This window comes from Camelus dromedarius, chromosome 4 (genome assembly GCF_036321535.1).
Source record: "Camelus dromedarius isolate mCamDro1 chromosome 4, mCamDro1.pat, whole genome shotgun sequence".
NCBI lineage: Eukaryota > Metazoa > Chordata > Mammalia > Artiodactyla > Camelidae > Camelus > Camelus dromedarius.
In genome coordinates, this window is record NC_087439.1 from 46743861 (window position 1) to 46765808 (window position 21948).

General features: G+C 39.9%; 1 protein-coding gene across 3 annotated transcripts in view; it reads left to right on the forward strand.

The window, feature by feature from the left end:
* Nucleotides 1–21948, forward strand: part of ITGA6 (integrin subunit alpha 6) — a 76316-nt gene that overhangs the window by 26665 nt on the left and 27703 nt on the right. For all 3 annotated transcript variants that reach the window (XM_031451657.2, XM_031451656.2, XM_031451658.2), the window contains exons 2-9: nucleotides 6973–7097; nucleotides 8766–8845; nucleotides 10204–10459; nucleotides 12142–12273; nucleotides 15410–15620; nucleotides 16278–16471; nucleotides 16617–16705; nucleotides 17405–17523. In XM_031451657.2, coding sequence (XP_031307517.1) covers nucleotides 6973–7097; nucleotides 8766–8845; nucleotides 10204–10459; nucleotides 12142–12273; nucleotides 15410–15620; nucleotides 16278–16471; nucleotides 16617–16705; nucleotides 17405–17523 — 1206 coding nt within the window. The remainder of the gene's footprint in view (nucleotides 1–6972; nucleotides 7098–8765; nucleotides 8846–10203; nucleotides 10460–12141; nucleotides 12274–15409; nucleotides 15621–16277; nucleotides 16472–16616; nucleotides 16706–17404; nucleotides 17524–21948) is intronic.

Here is a 21948-nt window from a genome sequence, read left to right on the forward strand (position 1 = left end):
TTTGAAGACTGGCTTGCAGTCCTGACAGCAGCTCCCTACCCACTCACTTAAAGCGAATCCTTCTGTCAGCAGACCCCACCCAGGACTCCGTTTCAGAATTCCTGATCCGGGTGAGACCGAGCCAAAAATGGACCTTTTTAGACAAGAGCAAAACAAGAGAACCCAGGATTATCAGGCATGTGATGAGAGCTAGCCCCATAAAAGGGAAGTAAACCAAAAGAAAAATTGGAAGAAACAGAAAAAGAATGGAGGGGAAAAAAATACTTCTAGGCAAAATGCTTAGAATTTTAAGAACATGTTAATCCACAAAATAAGAATAGGGTGCATTGTTGCGTAAAAGGCACGAGCAAAACAAAGAGTGAGTTTTTGGCAATTACAGATATAACTGATGAGATTTTAAAATTTCACTAGAAATACTAGAGAATTAAGGCAAATCTCAACCACAGAGAGGGAAGGAAAAAGATTAACCCAGGAGGTTTGACACCTGACTAGCCATGGAACAAGTGACATGATCTATGTATGCACTGTAAGAATTTCTTGGAAGTTAGTGTCCTAAGTGTCTAGGCTGAAAGAGGCCACGCAGTGCACAGTGAGTAAAGGCTCGCACTCACGCTGGGTACAGTGGGGAGCCTAGGAGTTGCCTTGAAGAAATGAAAAGTGGACTTATGATGGAATTTTCATGGGCAACACTGGATACTAGAATAAATTAGAGCAGTAACATTAAAGTTCTGAAGAAAGTGTTCTCCAACCTAGAGCCTTACACCCATGCCATCAGTCAAGAGTGAGAGCAGAGTGACATTTTTTTATAGCTGGGACTCAGTTTACCTATCATGGTCTTAGGATGATACTTAAGAAAGTAATTCAAATGGGAAACATGCGATCCTAGGACACAACAGATGAACCCAGGAGGGCAGTGAGGGAAGTGCTGGGATGACCCGGTACAGCAGGCCTAGGGGAACAGGCAGCCCGTGGGGTGCCAGGAAGTCAAGGGCTCTGGAGGAAGCCTGAGTAAACAAGAGATCCTGATCCTATATAAGGTATGATTGGGAGCTTAGAAATGATGGAGACTAGAATAAAAGCAAACAACATAACCGGGGGTTATGAGAAACGCAAAGAAAAGCAAAAGTCACGGTCCAAATGTGAAGTACACCAAACAATTGATAGACTGTAAGGAAAACAAGTCTGTCTGACCTTGATGCTGGGAGCAGTATCCTTGGAGGCCAAGGGATTCTGATACTGGAGCCAGATAGAGGATAATTTAATGCAGTTTGGTTCAGCACTGAATATTTACCTGGTTACATAAAAGAACAGGTTACCAAATTGTGGTTACCAGACAAAAATGTAAATGGTAATAGCCCTGCTAACAGTGTAAAAATATGGCCAGGGGATGGTAGGACTTGGAGAAATTAAGAGAAGTCGGGGAAAAAGTGTCAGAGTGCTGATAGCGTAACCTTCTCAACTGGGGAATGCAGGGATTTTGTCAGAAGTTGATGAAAGGAAAATAGAAGTTAAAATATAATTACTTAAAGGGTAGCAAATAGAAGAATTAAAGTCATATAGTTATTAAACACAGGAGGGAAAATAGCAAATAGTTTAAGCTCTCCCCTTTTCATATTGTGCGGTCAACAGTTAATTGCCTAAAGCTGATAGATAAATATATCCGCATCTTATCTAGAGTCATGGAGAAGTAAATCCAGAATTTAAAAAAAAAAAGTTTTGCCCAGAGAGTGGGACTTGGAATGAGTGGAAAATCTGTGGCTTTCTGCTGTAAGTTTTTTGTTTTTTTTTCAGTTCTTTCTTTTTGATTTCTTGCCATTTATATTTATTAAAAATTAAAGACTGACTTTGAAGATGGGTTAAGTGTAGAGGTGACACAGTTGAATTATTAATGCCGTCTTCTAATTTAAAGCTAATTCGGACAAACTAAGAAGGCTGTGTTTTAAATTAAGCAATAATAGTGTCCTTGTTCTAATGAAGCAATATTTCACATTTCCTGGGACAGAGTTGCATAGTTAGAGGCAGAATCTTTAATCCTTGAGGAAATGAATTATTGCCAAAAACAATGAAGCAAAGCTGCTATTGTTCTTAGAGTTTTAAAAGTACCCCAGTACTTAGAGCTTTTGAAGTAGTTATGCAAAAGAATACCAGCTCTACTTGGGGGAGAGGTTGACTATGTGAAAACAGAAGTATGGCATACTTGGGGTCTGAAATAACCCTGTGGCTAATAGCATGGTAGTGGGTCCTGAATCTGTGCTAAATTCTGATCCAGACTCCAAAGACCTGAATTTATATCACGTGCTCAGTCACTGCCACACTTGTGTAGTTAGCCTTTCACATTGTTTTACTCTTTCACATTTTATTTCTCATCTTTAAAGATGATATGGTTTTGAGTTTAGCATTTAAAAGGCGAGTTTCCAATGTGTTGGAATCCTAAGGCAGTTTTGGTCTCAGTACAGCTTGAAAACAGTAGAGGTGATTGTCTACTGGCCCTGTGGAAAGCAATTTGGGAAGTAATCTTCCTGTTCCTTTTGGTGTCTAAAACAATCTTAGCTCAAACCAGGTTCTTGCCCTCCCTTCATGACAGTCTTTCTTTTGACCTGACATGGGAATAGGCTTCGCAGACCCTGTTCCATTCATTTCCACCACTTCCCTTCAAAGGCCATAACTTCTGTCCCTGGGTCTGTTACTCTGAACGTGAGTTGTTCCTGTAGTTCTGATTTCCTCCTCACTGGGTGGGTCGGTATAAAGAACCCTGCTGCTGCTGCTTCTTAAAAGAAAATGAAGCGAACAGCCTGGCAGCTGCTGCCCCAGCCCTGGGAGTTGCTGTGGGCATCCTGGCAGTGCCCAGAGTGCCTGCTGCTCACACTGAGCCCAGCCTCAAAGGGATCTGAGCAGAAACAATCTGAGCGTGGCCTGCACCTTCCTCCAGATGCAGACCGTCCCTCCTAGAGCTGCGCGCGCTCTCCTGCTGGCACAGGAGCCGGCTGTGTTCCCGTGGCTTAGATCAGTGCCCAGGTCCTCAGGGACTTAATTAGGATGTCAATAGGTTGTACCAGGGACGGTCTCGTTGACTAGACACGGATCTATTTTCAGTTATTTGTCCTTGCCAGACATAGTCTCAGCTAATCATCTTTGATTAAAGCTGGTTCTAAGCAGAACTAAGAGTTTGCTTATTTTCTGAACCAGGGAGGGCAATTTTACCTTGGGGATTAAGACACCTGCTAGTTGCTGAGTTTGGGTGGGATTACTGTGTTCTCTCCCACCAAGGTGCTTCCTTACCTTTTCTATGACTGATTTTATCTGACTTAACTCCACCTGATCCCCCTCTCCCTGCAGTCATTGTTTTCCTGATTTTTCTGTAAGTGCAGTCCCAGGGAATGGGGTTCGGCTAGAGCACCCCCCCCGACTAGTGGGCATGCACTCTTCCTCCTCTGGCTGCCCAGATGGGGGCTGAGGCCACAGAGCACCCCTGCCTCCCTCCATATGAATTCAGGCAGATTCGGAAGTGGGCTCACTGTGCCAGCTGTCCAGGGACCTGGGAGGAAGGGCAGTGCTGGGGACACAGGAGGCAGGGTGACAGCTGACGTTACTCTCCAGAGGTACATTTCTCTTATTTTGTCAAGTTCTCTTTTCCTATGTGTTGCCTGCCCCTACCACCAAAACAAACAAACAAACAAAAACAACCCTTCCTACTGCTTGCATCTTTCTGTGTGGTCAGCTTTCAAGTGCAGTGGCCACCACAAATAAAATGGGAGGACTTCTACAAGCACTCGGCTCTTGTAGCACACAGGAATTCTTGTTGCCATGGCCCCTACAACCAGCCAGCAGGCTGGAGTTAAAGGTCTACCCTGCCATGCACGCGTGTTAGCGGCCCGCCCTTTAAGGGTCAGGGGACAGTGGAAGATGCAGGGACCAAGGAGGGAGAAACCCTCCCCACAGCCAGGGGAAGAGGGGCTGGAGGGAGCGGCCCGCTCTGAAGGACTGCCCACGTAAGTGGAACAATGTCCGCAGCTTTTTCAACAACAGGAAACCCGGAAGCACCTGTCACACCCTGACGGGCATAACCCTCAGTGGAGGCGGGGGCTCGAAGGGCTCCGCAGATGCGCTTCTGTGACCCTTCGCACCCTAATGCGGAGCTCCGCGGACCAGGCCGCCCAGCCCCAACCTTGCTGCATCGCTGATCCCCCCTCCTCCATTTCCTCTGGCTCCTTCCCTCTCAGCCTTTGCACGTGCTGTGCCCCTGACCAGGCCACCTCCAGCTCATGTCATCGCTAGGTGACACTCTTCCTCCCCGGCAGGCTTGGCGCCCTCTGGACCGTGCACAGCACCCTGCCCACCTCGCATTGCCTCTGCTTCCCTGTGGTTTAAGGAGCCGCTTGTGGATCAGGCTCCCGCAGGGCCAGGGCTCTGCAGGGAGGAGGCAATCCTTATGCACCCTAGGAGGCTCTTGGGTGTGAAATGACTAAGTGAACGAGTGAGCGAGTGAGCGAGTAAGTCAACAGGAAGGAACAAGCTGGTACCTGCCTTCCGTAGCTGGTCAGCCTCCTTGGGCGGGGTTGAGGAGCGGAAGTGGTCAGAGAGGATACACAGTAATAACCTTGGAACTCCTGGCCTGTTCTTTATGGCCTTCCCCACTGGAGTTGGTTACCTTTGCAGGAAAACTCCTCCCCACCTTCACCCCACCCATCTGCAGTAATGCTTTGACTCTGCCTTCCCTCACCTTTCTGAATTACTGATTCAGAAAGTGAAACAGTTCTTGTTTCAGTGTTTCATTTGTGTAGGTTTTGCCCTTTCAGCTAAATTGCAAACACCTTAAAATCCTGGGTTTTATTTCCTAGAAAGTGATTTAGAGGAATGGAGAAAACGTTACTCCAAAGTAGCTTTTTTTCCCTGGCTACCATCTGAGATCTTACTTACCCTCCTTCCAAATGCCTCTGTTTCCTCATCCGTAAATTTAAGGAGCTGAACGCACTCTCTGGTTCCTCCAGTGCCAACATCCTGTGCTTCTGTGCTTCTGATCTCAGCCCTTGGCTTGTTCCTCCCAGACTCTGGGACGGGGTTCCTGCCCCACACCTGCTGGGTAATTGAACTTGTTCACACACAGTCTAGGCTCATTCACCTCTCAGCTATTTGTCGGGGCTCCTGGGATCAGGGATTACGTTAGTGGAATAGATGGAGGGCAGCTCTTGGCCTTGCCTCTGCCTGGAAGCTCCAGGCACCAAGGACCGCACCTTGGTCCTGCCCAGTCTCTGCTCCAGTTCTGTACCTTGGTGTTTGCTACTTCGTCCCTTAAATGTAGGACGGATTAGAGGTGGAGGCTGATGGTGCCGTGCTATCTAGGGCTCTGAGAGGAAGGATGGTGCTGGGGATACGTGTTCCCACGTGAGCCAGCCCTCATTTTGTTAGACCCACTTCACTGGCTCTCCATGGGCAGAGTCTGGCTCCCCTCTCGTTTCCTGAGTTCATTTCCCTCCCATTGTACCCAATACATTGCATTGGTTTAAAAAAAATGTACATCCTTTATTGGGATTGCAGTGGAGACAGAGGTGGTAGGGACTGTCATTTGTGGGGTTTATTGTTTGTTTTTGTTCTTTTGGCATCTGATATTTGTGAGTTTCTTGAAGGCCAGGAGTGGCTTTTCTGTTTGGGAGTTTGTTGTCTGTTCACTCTTTTCCCATCCCTTTTCCCTGACTCCAGCCTTGTTTCTCTTTCAGCTCTGTTTCTCTCTGTCAGATCAGGTGTATGTTGTTTCTTTTTGTTTCTTTTCCCTGTTGTTCATCAGTCAGCCAGATCCCAAAGGTTGCAATACTGATGGTGAGTAAAGGACATTAACGAAAGGCAGGCAGCAGAAAAGTAATAGGTCTCTAAAGATCCCCCTGGCTGGGAAACTGAGCTTTTAAGCATTGTGGCTTTGGATTAGGAGCCCCTCTTACAGGAGATGGCAGGAACCCTGGGGCGGGAGGAGAGAAGGAATATTATGATGTCTAGTACATAAATGTTATTCTCAGACCCTCCCTGCATCCTTTGTGGAGGCTGATGGGAAGATAGAGGGAGGAGCTTGTTGGAGATGACCAGCGTCCCAGGAAGTAAGAATCGATGCAAAAAGAGGCTGCAGAACAGAGCAATTTGGTCCAGTTTTTTCTTGGGCAGAGGTTTGGTTCTGAATCAGTATTGTTAAAAGGTAAGCTGAGGCATAGTACAAATTTTATAAGTTTTTCTGAGCAAAAGTTGGCGCAAATCAGGCAGTGTCAAACTGGAAGTGGTTAGGAGTGCTCTGCCCACAGGAGCAGGGAAAGATTTAAAGAAAGTAAGGGAGCAAAGCAAGGAAATTATTTAATCGGCTGTGGCTTTTTGTGATTAGTTGTCCTCAGGGTTTGGTTTTGTAACCTTGAGGCATTTCCAGGCTGAGATCTTGCTTTGCTTCCTTAGTCTGCTACAGAATTAAGGTCACGAAAGTCTCATGGCCTCCTAGTTCATTAATTTAACAGTCTGTAAACGGAAAGTCTCAGGGATAGTCAAAATTACCTTTGAAAAATACCTCAGGAAGGCGTAGTTAGAAGTGGGTGTATTATCGGTTGTTAAGTTTGGTGTGACCATTTTTTTTTCTCCAGTGTGGGAGTGTTTGTTTTGTCTGAGTTCCTCATGATGTCCTTGTCTCAGATGTAGGAGGCAAGCCCTATGGGAAGTCTGTCTTTTAAAGCACCAGCCACACTCAGCAGAGATACTGGTACTATGGTAGTATGATGCTGATACGTCTGCCTTGTTTCAGCAGCCGCACTTCCGGTGCTTGACTTGCGTCAAGGTGTGTGTGTGTTGCATGAACCAGTCACAGGGCTCTGCCTTTACCCTCTGCAGCAGAGAATTAGTGGTCTCCTTGACAAAGAATAATCCCAATATCTCTTGCTTCTGACTAATTGAAGTGTTAAATGCAGTATTCAGTTTAAATCTCCATATTCTCTGTTTTGTCAACAGGTTGCTTGTGGGGGCCCCACGGGCAGTGGCCCTTCCCCTGCAGAAGGCCAACAGAACAGGAGGCTTGTACAGCTGCGACATCACCTCCCGGGGGCCTTGCACACGGATTGAATTTGATAACGATGGTGTGTTCTTCTGCACTTGCTCAGGGTTCTGATCAGCTCGCCTGTACCCCACTTGCCCTTTCCAGGAGGAAGAAAGAGGGGACAAGGATTTATTCTTGGAGAGAGTATCAGCCTTGACTGTTTCTTGCTTGCCCTGAGAACATTTACTTTCTAAATCACTTGGGCTGCAGGATGTTTGCTGCCCCTCCTGACTTGCTTTCTAAACTGATACAGTGTATTGATGTTGCCACCTAGTGATGCGTTTGGGTTCCACAGGGGATTGTAGAAAAACTGAATTCAGAGCAGGGAAGTAAATTGTGCACATCTTGTACTTGGCAGCCAAAAGTTCTCATTTGCTGTTAAAAAATATTTGTGAGAAAGACTATGTGAATATCAGATCTCTCTAGAATGAGAACTGACCAACATGGATAAGTTTTGCCCTACTATCTATTAGACAGAGGTTTGTTTTGTTCAGACTCTGTGTGGTAGGCAGAGCAGTTAGTGTCCTGAGAAGCTCCAGACAAACCTAATTTGACATACTTGGTCTAAGGAGATTTGCTGATTCATGTTTATGTTCTCTTTTTCCATCTTTTAGAAACTTTTTTTTTTTTCTTTTTTACTGATTAGAAAACAATACACGTTAGCTGTGGGAAACGTGTAAATGACATTGAACTATAAAAAAGAAATTTCAAACCCACTGATAATCGAGACATAATCACTCTAACATTTTGGCTATTTTCCTTCTGTTAAAGTTGTTTACTTTTTAATATTTTTGTAATGATTCAAGTAAAAATTATGCCTGCCTTCTCATTGAGGAAGGCAAAAATTTGGATGTAGGGTCATAGAGGAGGTTCAAATTGATACTGAAATGAGCACATGGTGATATTTGTGGTTTTTCTCTCTCGCTCTTTTTTGTAGGGAGGAGGTAAAAAAATATCACTCTCTTTTTTGCATTCATAGAAAGATACCAAGTGAACCTGAGGCTTTGTCTTCCCATCGCCAGTAAAGAAAAGAACAGTTCATGCTGTTAATGTAACAAATTTGGGAGTATGTGAAGTGCCTACTTCTTGTTAGTTTGGATGGTAGTTCCAATTTGGAAATTAGATTTTTACATTGTTGCTTTAAGGGGCATATGTTGGAGGGCTTACTCCTTAGTCTTAAAACAAATACCTTTTTATACTTGACCCCGCAGGTCAGAGGGTGAAGAGCTACCAGGTAGAGATATGTATTTTATATAAAGAATTTTATGAAACATTCATACTAATAACCACTTACCCATATTCTTAAGATGAGAAATAATTCTTCTAGAGTGAGTAACTGAATTTTCTAAGTACTTAGACTTGGAGTCAAGGTAATTTAGAAGCTATTTCTTATATATATATATATATATATATATATATATATATATATATATATATATATTTAATTTTCCTTATTGAGGTATAGTCAGTTTATAATGTGATTTCTGGTGTACAGCACAGTGATTCCATTTTATATATATAATAAATATATAGAACATATATATTCTTTTCATATTCTTTTTCATTATAGGCTATGACAAGGTATTGAATACAGCTCCCTGAGCTATATAGTGGACTTTGCTATCTATCTTATATTTTTATTCATTTATTGGTTCATTGTGGTGGCTTTGAAGTCCTGTGTGTATGTAACCTGTGCTTCTTTTCACAGCTGACCCTTCATCAGAAAGCAAGGAAGATCAGTGGATGGGGGTCACCGTCCAGAGCCAAGGTCCCGGGGGCAAAGTTGTGGTGAGTGTGTCCATTCCACAATGTCCAAGTGCCTGCTGTGTACCAGCACTGAGCTTACAGCAGTAAACAGAACAGGCAGAGCTCCTGCCTGCATGGAGTGTACATTCTAGAATACTGACTGCTTTAAAGCAGGAATTGTCAAGTTTCAAGAAGAGGTCAAAGCATTATTTTTCCTGTGATTCCTGATATACTTTGAAACAGCTTTGCAACCTGTTTTTCTGAAGAACTTTCAGATTCAAAGAACTTTAAAAAAAAAACTTTGAATATCCTTAAAATTCTAGATGGTCTTTAAAACAAAAAAGCAAAACAAAACTAGATGTGGTTTTTGTCCCAGGAATGATGTAGATGAGTTATAAAAAATGTGAGAATGGACATGGAAAGTAAGATCCGATCATGGATATACAAGATGGCCTTGGAGGTGCCAGGTTAGATTATGATGATCTTTTGTGTCTCTTTCAAAGTTTGCTTGCTGTAACAAATTTATATAGAATTTTGAAGAAAAAAAAAAAAAAGGAGAATTTCACTGAACATTGAATTTTTATAGTTAAGGAGTTGCATTATGGGAAATTGACTTGGACATTGTATTTTCAGCCTGTGTTGCATGGAGGGTGACCATGAATGACCTGTAAAATTAGAGATTATTTCATCTCTCTTGGCAGTGTAATTCTCTCTGCCTTTTTTTTTTAATTTTGTGGGGAGGAGGTAATTAGGCTTATTTATTTTTGGAGGAGGTACTGGGGATTGAACCAGGACCTTGTGCACGCTAAGCATGTGCTCTACCACTTGAGCTATACCCTGCCCACCCCTACCCCCCACCTTTTAAAATAAACTTAATCTTAGAGTTTAGAGGCTAAGTTAGTTTGGATTGGTTATAAGGAAATAGTGTGGATAAAAGGGAAATGTCTTTGTTTTAGCTGTGTTTGTCTGATCCCTCTGAAAATAAGCCCATGATTTCTCTCCTTTGGAACATGATTACTTATTTTCACAAATAAACTGATGTGAAGCTTTATACAGCCATTAAAAGCCAATTAAATTGAGAAGATGAAATAAGGTGTTGCCCATTGTTTATGTGACAGGTACATTGACAAATAATTGCCTGGATTACAGATTGACGTTCAGTATTTGGATTGGAGCGTTATTCTCTGAGTGAAGCTAAGACAGAAGTCCTATGCTAGATAATGTCTCCCTTGTGACACTTTGGGGACGATTTACTGGTTTTTGGATCCAATCTCAGGATGAGGACGCATTTAAATCCCATTTAGATTTAGCCTCTTTACTATTGACAATTTTACCAATTTAGAATAAAAAACATAAGGTTTGCAGACGTATATGGGCTACTTTCTTCCATCTGTTTGCAGACGTGTGCTCATCGATACGAAAAAAGGCAACATGTTAATACAAAACAGGAATCCCGTGACATCTTTGGAAGGTGTTATGTCCTAAGTCAGAACCTCAGGATTGAAGATGACATGGATGGAGGAGACTGGTGTTTTTGTGATGGCCGACTGAGGGGTCATGAAAAATTTGGTTCTTGCCAGCAAGGTGTAGCAGCTACTTTTACTAAAGACTTTCATTACATTGTGTTTGGAGCCCCAGGCACTTATAACTGGAAAGGTATGACATGTATTTATAGTAATAGATTTTATGTGACTACATAATTTCTAGTCTATGCACCGTAATTTAGTACATTTTAAGTTAAAACAAAATGTGTTACAAGGCACTTGTGTGTTATAGAAATAGGATAGGATATTAAAATATCTAAGTTCTGATTTTTAAAAAGAAATAATGGTGGAAATGTATGTTTTAAGAGATTTTAAAACATGATGTTTTAAAAACCAGCAATTTATGTTAATGTAAGTAGTTATTTTTTTTCTGTAAGAATATAATTAACATGGGTATTTTTTGCTGTTTTACATTTGCCTGTTTTCATGAAGCTGAAAGTTCTAATTTTAAGGTAGGGATCTGAAAACTGAGAAGAACTGAGTATTGTCATGTGCAAATAACATATTAATACAGAATTTTGTTTCATTATATATTAAAAGGCTGTGTTTTGCAAAAACGCAGTAGAGTTAGAAGGATAGATGACAAATTAGGGAGTTTTGAGATGCTAACTTCAGATAACTTGGGGAAAAGTTGTTTAATGGTATTATTGAGATGATACCTTGATGTGGGTAAAAGGAGACGTTGGGAGGGAGGGAACAGAATGGCCCACATTTTTTGCCTGGATGAACCTGGTCAGAGCTCCTGGAATAAAAATTTAACTTCTCTGAAGAAATTAAGCAGATATAGGAAACCACTGTGTTATAAAGGACAAGTAACCTAACTCTAATCCATAATGAAAAGAAATGCATCTGATTTGAAAATAAAACTTTTTTTGGAGAAAATTTATTAAAATAAATTCTATGTTATAACATTTTCACTAGTCAGGAAAAATTTAGGATAAAAAAATCTCCAAGTTTTAATTCTAACTATTAGAAACGATCCTTGAGAACACCTTCCTCTGTATGTCATTTACTTTGCGAGTAAAGTTCCTTTGGCCTCCCTACCCACAACCGAGTCTCTCATAGAACAGTGTTAGTCAGGTGTTCTTGACCCAACTGAAGTGTCACATTGAATTTAGAAAGAATTTTATTTTAGCAAGAATAGATGCCCTACATGTAAAACAAAACAATAAAAACATCCACCAATCATTTATGCTTTAGTTTATGGAAAACATGTCTTAATCTGTTTTATGAACTCTGACATAAGATTTTACTATTAAAAAAGAAACCATACAGTGAGTTTACCATATGAAATCTCTTTTCAATTATTAGTTGTAAAAATTTTATTGAAGATTTTAAATCTTTAGTCAAAGTGATTTGAAGAAAAGATCAATATATTAATTTCACTTTTATACTATAGACAAGAAGGTAAATTGATTTAGAATGATAGAAAATGTAAAATATGCCAGGCTCATATAATTTTTAAAAATGTCTTCTGTAGGTTTGCTTAACTAAGTAAACATTCCATTTTCCACCTAGTTTCATGGCGTTAGAAAGATAATTCATGAAAATGCATGGATTGTTTTTTTATTAGTGGAACAGATTTCTTTGATGTAAACATTTACATGAACATGATTTTTTTTAACATTTCATAACCTCAAAAGTCATCACTTTCTTCTGCCTTTTCTTCCGCCGAACTTTTCTTTCTGTGCTTAGTGGTAATGTGGGGAATGTTTATCACGAACCATCTGTTTTATTTTGTTTCATTTTCTTTCTTTTTTTATTTTTTTTATTTTTTACCATTTCACTCTTTAGGCATTGTTCGCGTAGAGCAAAAGAATAACACTTTTTTTGACATGAACATCTTTGAAGATGGGCCTTATGAAGTTGGTGGAGAGACTGACCATGATGAAAGCCTAGTTCCTGTTCCTGCTAACAGTTACTTAGGTAGGAATGAGAGTAGATGGCATGCCTACCTCTTCAGACACCTCTATGGGACGTTACTGTCACAGGACCCTGCACTTTTAGGCTGAGGACAGGCCAGGTGGTCTGTGGCTGCATTTACTGGAATGTAAGCCTTGGAGATCCTGAGGTTCCTGACTGATGCTTGGGATCCTTCCCCTCTCACCTGAGCTCCCTCAGGGCAGGAGGAAACCTACCATCTCCTGAAGTCTTCTGTCCTCCCGTACAGAGGTCTGTTTCCTGAGCTAATATCGGCCTCTGTCACCTGGAAGGGGCTGTTCATGCAGCCACGGTAAAAGTGCATGGACATTATTAGCGGGGAGCTGAGCTGCCTTCCTTCTCCCTCAGTGCAACTTTCTAGAGATCCTCTTTAAGAGCTACATTTCTGAAGTTACTCTTTCGAGTGGCAGGTCAAGACATCCAGGTCCTTCCCTTGTGATTGCCATTCTCCAAGGCTTGGCCTTGCTTCTGGATGGGCCCTCTTGTCACAAGGCCCCTGGCGGGTGGCATGGGGGCTTTCCAGCCGAGCCTGAGCAGGACTGCTAAAGCAGCTTGGAGGACACCCAGATTGGGTCTAAGTGCCAATTCCTTAACTCCTAAGGCTTGTTTGCATTACTAATGGGTGTCTTAAATTATTCATGTGCATTATGGTAATTACACAAAGGCTTTTAAAAGCTTTAATTCTTGGTATGAGTTGACATAAAGAATAATTACTGTGCATTTCTTGGAAAAAATATAAAAAATCTCCTAAACCTAAATAGTAACCTATTCTTTTAAAAAACAGAGACGTACCCATGTTCTAGGGATATTACTGGAACAATGGAAGGTTAAAAAAAGGGAAAAAATAGATGTAGATCTAAGAATAATTCTAAACAAGGTATTAGTAAACATACTCTTAAAAAATTATTCTAATTATATAGATAATATATCAACAATACTGTTAATTTAAAAAAGAGAACTTTTCAGAAACTCTGCCCCTCCTCCCAAATTAAAAACTTGATGTGAAGGCACAGAAGGGAGAAAAGAAAAGTTATGCTTATCACTTTATGTTAAATATCTACCATGTTTTGTAAATAACATACTATATCTAACTGCTTTATAGGTCTTATTTGATCCTCCCAACAATATCATAAAATAAGTATTATTTTGCTGATGAAAAAAAAAACTGTGATTTAGGGAGATTAATTCCCTAGTCCAAGATTACACCATTAATAGTCCCTCAGCCAGGGGAAGAAATTCTTGTGGATTTCTAGGGCAGAGTGGGAAGCAGCGGGGCGTGTGAATACTGTTAGTGATTTTGCAGGTTAGGAAGGGGACACAGGGCTGAGTGGTTTGTAGTCTCAGTTATTAAATAGGAGTTTTCAAGGTAAAATATTTTTCAAAGTAAATATTCTCAACACACCATTATTTTATTTGAATGTATTTTAACAGCCAACTTCTCTTCAAATGCTTATTTAGAGATTCATTAATGATACTTCAATTTTAAAGGCTCTGGCCAAGAAACCAACACTTTGGTCTTTAAGGTAGATGTCCATGGATTTTATAAACCTAGTTTCTATTGGAACATTTGAAAATATGAAACATTTTTTATTAGCCACATTTGCCATTTTAGGCTGGATTTCCTTAAAAAGGGATGCCTGCCGGGGAGGGGGTGGTGGTCAGGTTTGTACTGTTAGGTTTTGGTTGTCCATGCTGTCTGTGCATCTGTCGTTTCAAAAAAAAAAAAAATCAGTGGGTTTTAGGAATAAAATGATCTGCTTGAGATTTTGGAAGCTGGCAAAGAGGGTGGCTTGCCAGATGCTGAGGTGGCCTCATCACCCAGCAAGAACAGCGGTAGCTATCGCACCTCTTACCAAGCATAATTGCTTTTTCTTCAATCTCTTCCGTCCCGTGCATGTGTACAGGCCTGCTGTTTCTGACCAGCGTTTCCTACACAGATCCCGATCAGTTTGTTTATAAAATACAGCCTCCCCGGGAGCAGCCCGCCACATCCCCTGATGTGATGATGAATAGCTACCTAGGTTTGTGACCTCTGAGATGACAAATAAATTGTCTTGGTCATGGTCATTTAAGAATTTTTTTTTTGATCCATACAGAGCATAAATCTTTTTATTTTCTATTTCATTTCAAGTGAAGCACACGTAAAAAGCATGCCACGGTCGAGGCTCTGCTGCCAGATGGTTTTCAGAGCTGGAGTCCATCGGGTTGCCCTTTCCTAAACTTGTAGCTCATCATATTTTCCAACCCACTTCACAATTTGAGAACTGCAGCGGTAGTGGTGACGCTTTTCATAAATAAAACCCAGTAAAAAGGGTGAACTTATAGTATGCTGCATCAGCCCCACCTTTCTGTAGGAAGATCTGATGAACTTGAATGGTTTTGATCTCAGTATTTGTGATCTGACATTCTACCTGATACTTTGTAATGAGGTGCTCGAACATTTTTCTGCCCCCGGAACAAGTATGCAATTGATATAGATGACAGCTTGCTCACCTCTATTGTTTATGCTAGGTTCTCAAATACCCTAGCTCATCTATCATGGTTTTGTTTGCATGCTTGTGTCTGGGAACTAAGTTGGCCCCAAATAATGAAATTCTGTCTCTGATATGTTAATGATGTTAGCATTTGTTCTTGCCTGACGACTAAGGAGCTTGATGAATATGGAAGTTACTAATCACTACATTATAGTAAAACCCTATAATGTGCTCAGTTATGCTATGTCAGGTTTTATCTCTGTATATATGATGTAACTTTTCCACAATAATTCAGTGTCTAGCTTGATCTCCTTACCCAGCAGTTTGAGTATTAAAATGGGGTTCAAACTGATTCTTAAGATGCATGAATACTTCATGATTCAAGTTACACAAAAGCTAAATAGCATAGATGTTTTTCCTTAAAAGGCTTAATAACATTCCCATAGAAAGCAGTACGGTAACCTGCTACTTTGTACCTGTGTCAAAGCTCTTGACTCTGAGACTCTTACATATCTTAGGTGTGATAGCTGGTAGGAAGGGTCAGAAGAAGAGGAGTAGGAAACAGAAGGAGAAAGTAGTGATGGAGTGACCAGTTTAGATACTGCCTGAAAAACAGAGTTGATGTGACCTGTGTTTTGTTTTTCCAGGCTTTTCTTTGGACTCAGGGAAAGGTATTATTTCCAAAGACGAGCTCACTTTTGTATCTGGTGCTCCTCGAGCCAACCACAGTGGAGCTGTGGTTTTGCTTAAGAGAGACCTGAAGTCTGCACATCTTCTCCCTGAGCACATATTTGATGGGGAAGGGCTGGCTTCTTCATTTGGCTATGATGTGGCGGTGGTGGACCTTAACAGAGATGGGTAAGAACCTCTTAGGTTATTTGAAATTTGCAAAGAATTAGTGGCTACTTTGGCTTCAGCAGGTCTTGAGAAGAACCACCCTTTCAGGTTAGTTGATGGGAAGAGTAGTTTTGCTGCCAGATTTTGCCATCCTGTCACATCTTCACCACTTACATTCAGGCAGCAGATACTCATTACCCTCCCCAGGGTGTAGAATTACATTTTCAGTTATGTCTTAGGATCATGGGTCCATGAGAATTACAGTTTGCAAAGAAATTAACTCAAAAAATGTCCCCTGTATGGTTTTGTTCTGTGGTTTCTTAAGGGGCTGTTGAGCGTCCAGAATGCCCTGTTGAAAGTAGGGGTTGGTGACAGTCAATACAAAGGTCTCTGCGGCTGGTGGTGCCAGTTTGGGTCTGTGGTAGAGGGTGGAAGGTGGAGGGGAGTGGAGTCTTTACTGGGAGTCTCTCTTCACTATAGATGTAACTTGGGAACTGGCTTCAAGTTCTTATCCTTGATTTTTTGGGGGGTGTTTATTATGAGGCTACCTTGGTCCAGATTTGAGGTCCTATTATTATCACAACTCTTTGTATCCTTAGTACCTGGGCTGGTGGGATTCTCCGTAAGCTCGCTGGTGTTTTAGCTGATGGTTCACAGTTCCTCTCACTATGTTTTCAGGTGGCAAGATATAGTTATTGGAGCCCCACAGTATTTTGATAGAAGTGGAGAAGTTGGAGGTGCAGTGTACGTCTACATTAACCAGCAAGGCAGATGGAATAATGTCAAGCCAGTTCGTCTCAATGGAACCAAAGATTCTATGTTTGGTGTTGCAGTCAAAAATATTGGAGATATTAATCAAGATGGCTACCCAGGTAGACAATAGATTGGGAGATGGTCACAGTTTATAGATAATTTGATTGTGTAAGATAGGGAGTACTTAATGGCATCTTACTTTAAAACATTGTATTGGAATGCTTTTAAAATGTAATGTTTGTTAAAATGTGCTATTGTCAACAGATATCGCGGTTGGAGCACCCTACGATGGTAAGGGGAAGGTTTTTATCTATCATGGATCTGCGAATGGAATAAATACCAAACCGACACAGGTAACCGGATTACCTAGATTTCTACAATAAAGGTCTCAGCATTTTGCTTTCGAACGGAGTGTTTAGGTTAATGTGACTTTTCACACTAATCATGTTTTATTTACAAGTCTACAATAGTATGAACTTTGTTTTTATAAAAAATATATTATTAGAAGATAGTTTGGAAAGATATGAATGCAATGACCTGCTTGTTTTCATTGTAAAATTTCTTTGGTAAATTAGAAATCAAAGTAAGCCAAAGAAAAAGAGCGTTCTATCCTGACAGCATAAATAGATGGAAATGAAATACGTTTCCTTTAGTAGCGCACTAGAGATGAAACTGGATGAACATTAAGAGATGATTGTAATTACATGGAGAATTTAGACACCAAAAGCTAAAAACTGTTTTAGGGAAAAGTAAGTAAGACGTTTGGAGGGCAGGTAGAAAGGTTTGGTTTGAAATACCCTGATTAACTTAATATAGTACACAAGCTCATCAGAAATTGGCTCTTTTGTTCTTTGAGATACAACATACATCAGGTTACTTTTATAAAATAGTGTTTGAATCATGTGTATATTTATTTTTAATTTATTTATAATTTAATATGATTTATAAGTAAACTTAAATTTCAGTTAAAAGAGACTTATGTATCTTTTTCAAAGCATGGATAAGAGGCTCATTCTGGGGCCCAGTCCATTCTGATGCCCTGTTCCTTTCAGATTCTCGAGGGTAAATCACCTTTTTTTGGATATTCAATTGCTGGAAACATGGACCTTGACAGAAATTCCTACCCCGATGTTGCTGTTGGTTCCCTCTCAGATTCAGTGGCTATTTTCAGGTGTGTTATATCTGACTTCAGTTAAGCATACTCAGTAATCAGCTTACACTAGAATTTTTTTTACCTTTGAGTTGAAATTTGTAACAACTATACTTCAAAGGCAAAGGTTTGTATGAATTTTGAATATTTTTTTCTTTTGAGAGTTGTATAACAATGGAATAAAAACCTATTTTGTAAAACCTTGCTATAATTTTGAACTAATTTTTTAAAAAGATCAGACTTGTTGAACATTTTTACTTGTGAATATATTTCAAAACTCCTTTTCATAAAAATTGAAACACATAGAAAATTTGAGAGTATAAAGAATACAAAGAAGGAAATAAAAATCTGTATTTCACTATCCATTACTGAACTCCAGAATTTTGGTTTACACTCTTCTAGTTTTTAATTTTCTGTGAATATACATGTGCGTTTAACAAAGTTGAGACCGTCAGGTACATAATGTGTACCTGCATTTGTCAGTTTGTAACGTACAATGGACTTTTTCCATGAATGATTTTATAATGTAACTTGTCCCCTGTGTTGAGTACTTTTCTGAAATGAAGTTGAGGGCTGTCTGATACATCACTTGGCTGGATCATAGTTTATTTAACAACTGCCATACTGTCATTGGACGTTTATGTTGCTTTCCAGGTTTGGTTGTTTGCTCCCATGATACACAAAGCTGTAGTAAGCATCCTTACTTTTGTTCATGTCCTGGATTATTTCCTTTTTTTTTTTTTTTTAATGTTTTTTATTGACTTACAATCATTTTACAATGTTGTGTCAAATTCCATTGTAGAGCACAATTTTTCAGTTATACATGAATGTATATATATTCATTGTCACATTTTTTTCTCTGTGAGCTACCATAAGATCTTGTATATATTTCCCTTTGCTATACAGTATAATCTTGTTTATCTATTCTACAGTTTAAAATCCCAGTCTGTCTCTTCCCACCCCCTACCCCCTTGGCAACCACAAGTTTGCATTCTATGTCTGTGAGTCTACTTCTGTTTTGTATTTATGCTTTGGGTTTTTTTTTTTTGTTTGTTTTTGTTTTTTTTGATTCCACATATGAGCGATCTCATATGGTATTTTTCTTTCTCTTTCTGGCTTACTTCACTTAGAATGGCATTCTCCAGGGGCATCCATGTTGCTGCAAATGGCTTTACGTTGTCGGTTTTTATGGCTGAGTAGTATTCCATTGTATAAATATACCACATCTTCTTTATGCAGTCATCCGTTGATGGACATTTAGGCTGTTTCCATGTCTTGGCTATTGTAAATAATGCTGCTATGAACATTGGGGTGCAGGTGTCATCCTGAAGTAGGGTTCCTTCTGGATATATGCCCAGGAACAGGATTCCTGGGTCATATGGTAAGTCTATTCCTAGTCTTTTGAGGAATCTCCATACTGTTTTCCACAGTGGCTGCACCAAACTGCATTCCCACCAGCAGTGAAGGAGGGTTCCCTTTTCTCCACAGCCTCTCCAGCATTTGTCATTTGTGGATTTTTGAATGATGGCCATTCTGACTGGTGTGAGGTAATACCTCATTGTAGTTTTGATTTGCATTTCTCTGATAATTAGTGATATAGAGCATTTTTTCATGTGCCTATTGATCATTTGTATGTCTTCCTTGGAGAATTGCTTGTTTAGGTCTTCTGCCCATTTTCGGATTGGGTTGTTTATTTTTTTCTTATTGAGTCATATGAGCTGCTTATATATTCTGGAGATCAAGCCTTTGTTGGTTTCATCTGCAAAAATTTTCTCTTTCCGTAGGTTTTCTTCTTGTTTTGCTTCTGGTTTCCTTTGCTGTGCAGAAGCTTGTAAGTTTCATTAGGTCCCATTTGTTTAGTCTTGCTTTTATTTCTTCTAGGAGAAAATTTTTGAGATGTATGTCAGATAATGTTTTGCCTATATTTTCCTCTAGGAGGTTTATTATATCTTGTCTTATGCTTAAGTCTTCGATCCATTTTGAGGTTATTTTTGTGTATGGTGTAAGGGAGTGTTCTAGCTTCACTGTTTTACATGCTGCTGTCAAGTTTTCCCAACACCATTTGCTGAAGAGACTATCTTTATTCCATTGCATATTCTTGCCTCCTTTGTCGAAGATTAGTTGACCAAAAGTTTGTGGGTTCATTTCTGGGCTCTCTGTTCTGTTCCATTGGTCTATATGTCTCTTTTTGTACCAACACCATGCTGTCTTGATGACTGTAGCTCTATAGTATTGTCTGAAGTCTGGGAGAGTTATTCCTCCAGTCTCTTTCTTTCTCTTCAGTAATGCTTTGGCAATTCTAGGTCTTTGACTGGATTATTTCCTTATGATAAATTCCTAAAAATGGGTTGCTAAGTTGAAGGGCATGTGTGTTTCAAGATTTGTGATGCAGATTCACCAGAAGGACCTCCAGAAAGGCTGTGGTGATTTACCCATCAGCTTTGCCTTCATCCCTTATCCAAGTGATTCTATCACTGCTGGAAATCAGCAGTAAAATTTAAAAAATTTTTAATTTAAAAAGTAGCACATTCTTGTAAAAAAGTTAATGTAGAATTGTAGTTAGTGCAAGTTCCCCAGTATTCTTTTCTTCCAAGAGAAAACTTTTAATAGTTTTGAGTATCTCTCCACTTCTAGGGCATCATCAAAAGGTTCTCTATTCTGGTTTTTAAAAATTATAATTTCTTTCAGTTCTCTCTCCTTGGTAATACAGATACAACAATCTTACTCTTTTTATCAGCTTAATATTATTCCATAATATGCATTTAATGAATCTTCAGTTGATGGAATTTTCAGATGGTCTCTGACTTTTAGCTGTTATAAACAGTGTGCTATTGTATATATCTCTATGTAATGGATTTTTGTTTTTGCTTTGAAGAAAAATTCCTTGAAATAGAATTACTGGGATAAGGGTTAGCACATTTTTTTTCTTAGTGCGTATACCCATATAAAAGTTGCAATTTATGCTCATAGCAAAAACCTACCAGAGAGCCGGCTCATTTTTTTCACATTCTTACCAACATTGAACATGATGAATCTGTTTATTAAACAAATTTTTGCCAGTGTGACATGTGATCTCATCTTTTGATTGAATTTGCATTTCTTTGATCATTAGTAAGAATGAACCATTTGGTGGGTTTTTTTTTTTTTTTCAGGCTATTTGGCTTTCTTATCTCAAAAAATCTCTTTAAAGAAATCGGCAATGATGTACAGTGAAACCCTAAGTGAAAAAGCTATGGGAAACAAAAGCGTGCCATATGTTGGTGCCATTATGGCCCTGTATTCTTCCAGGAGGCTGGAGTGTAGATGTAGCCTCTATGTGTGAAATATCATCCTAAGTAAAACCCCTGGGGATAGGAAATGACACCAGGGCACTTCTGAAGAGAATTTTATTTAAAAAAACCAAAAATACTGTATGTATATAGAATATTGTGGGCAAATGGTTTTCTGATTAAATGGCAAGATCTATGAAAGCCGTTTTATGTGAAAACTAAGAACCGCAAGAGAAGTTAACAGATTTCAAAAGTGAGAGACGTGAAAACAAGTGGAGAAGACTGTGTCTGGGATATTAGTGAGACCAAAGGAGGAAGTAAAAAAAAAAAAAAAAGTTAACTAAATGAACCTGTGTTACTGCCTTTATATGCCTGCTTCTCTCTGTTCATGTAGGTGTCAGGTATTAACTTTAAAATAGTCAGCGTTTTTAAAAGGTGGAAGAGTATAGTATGACAACTATTTTGGCAAAGCTTCCATCAAAAACAATGTGAATGTCTGGTTTTAGTGTGAGGTATAGCCCTCACGTATCAAGAAGACTGGAATTCCTGTAGCAAAGTTTGGTCACCAAGTCTTTCCCAGCAGATAACCTATCTTTAGTCAGTTGAATGTTTGCCTCTGTATAGAGCTGATATTTTAATATCCTTAATTTCCTGTCCTCATAAGTAGGCTGACTATGAACCCATAATCTTGTTCCTTGTTTCCTCAGATAGTATGAAAGTAAATTTCAAAAGCCTTTGATAATAAGGAGAGAGCCAACACCCTTATTTTATAAACAAGGAAGGCAGGGGGAGGGTACGGCTCAGTGGTAGAGCACATGCTTAGCATGCACGGGGTCCTGGTCTCAATCCCCAGAACCTCCCCTGAAAAATGAATCGGTAGACCTACTTACTCCACCCCCCACCCCATCCCCACCATAAAAGGAAAGCAGAGGCCCAGGGCTTGCTTGGGCTTTTAAGGGTGTATCCAGTGAGAGCAGTCTAAGTCTTCCCAACTTCAGTCCTGGGTATTTCTCCCCTCTAAATCATAGTAGTACTTCAGGGTAGTTAATAAGTAGATGCCAAATTAAACATCAGACAGCTGAGCCAATATGATTCGCTTTATGTATTAAAAGTCATCTTTTGTGACTCATATAATGTGCACTCAAAATAGTGTGTTTTGTGTTTAAAAGCAGATATA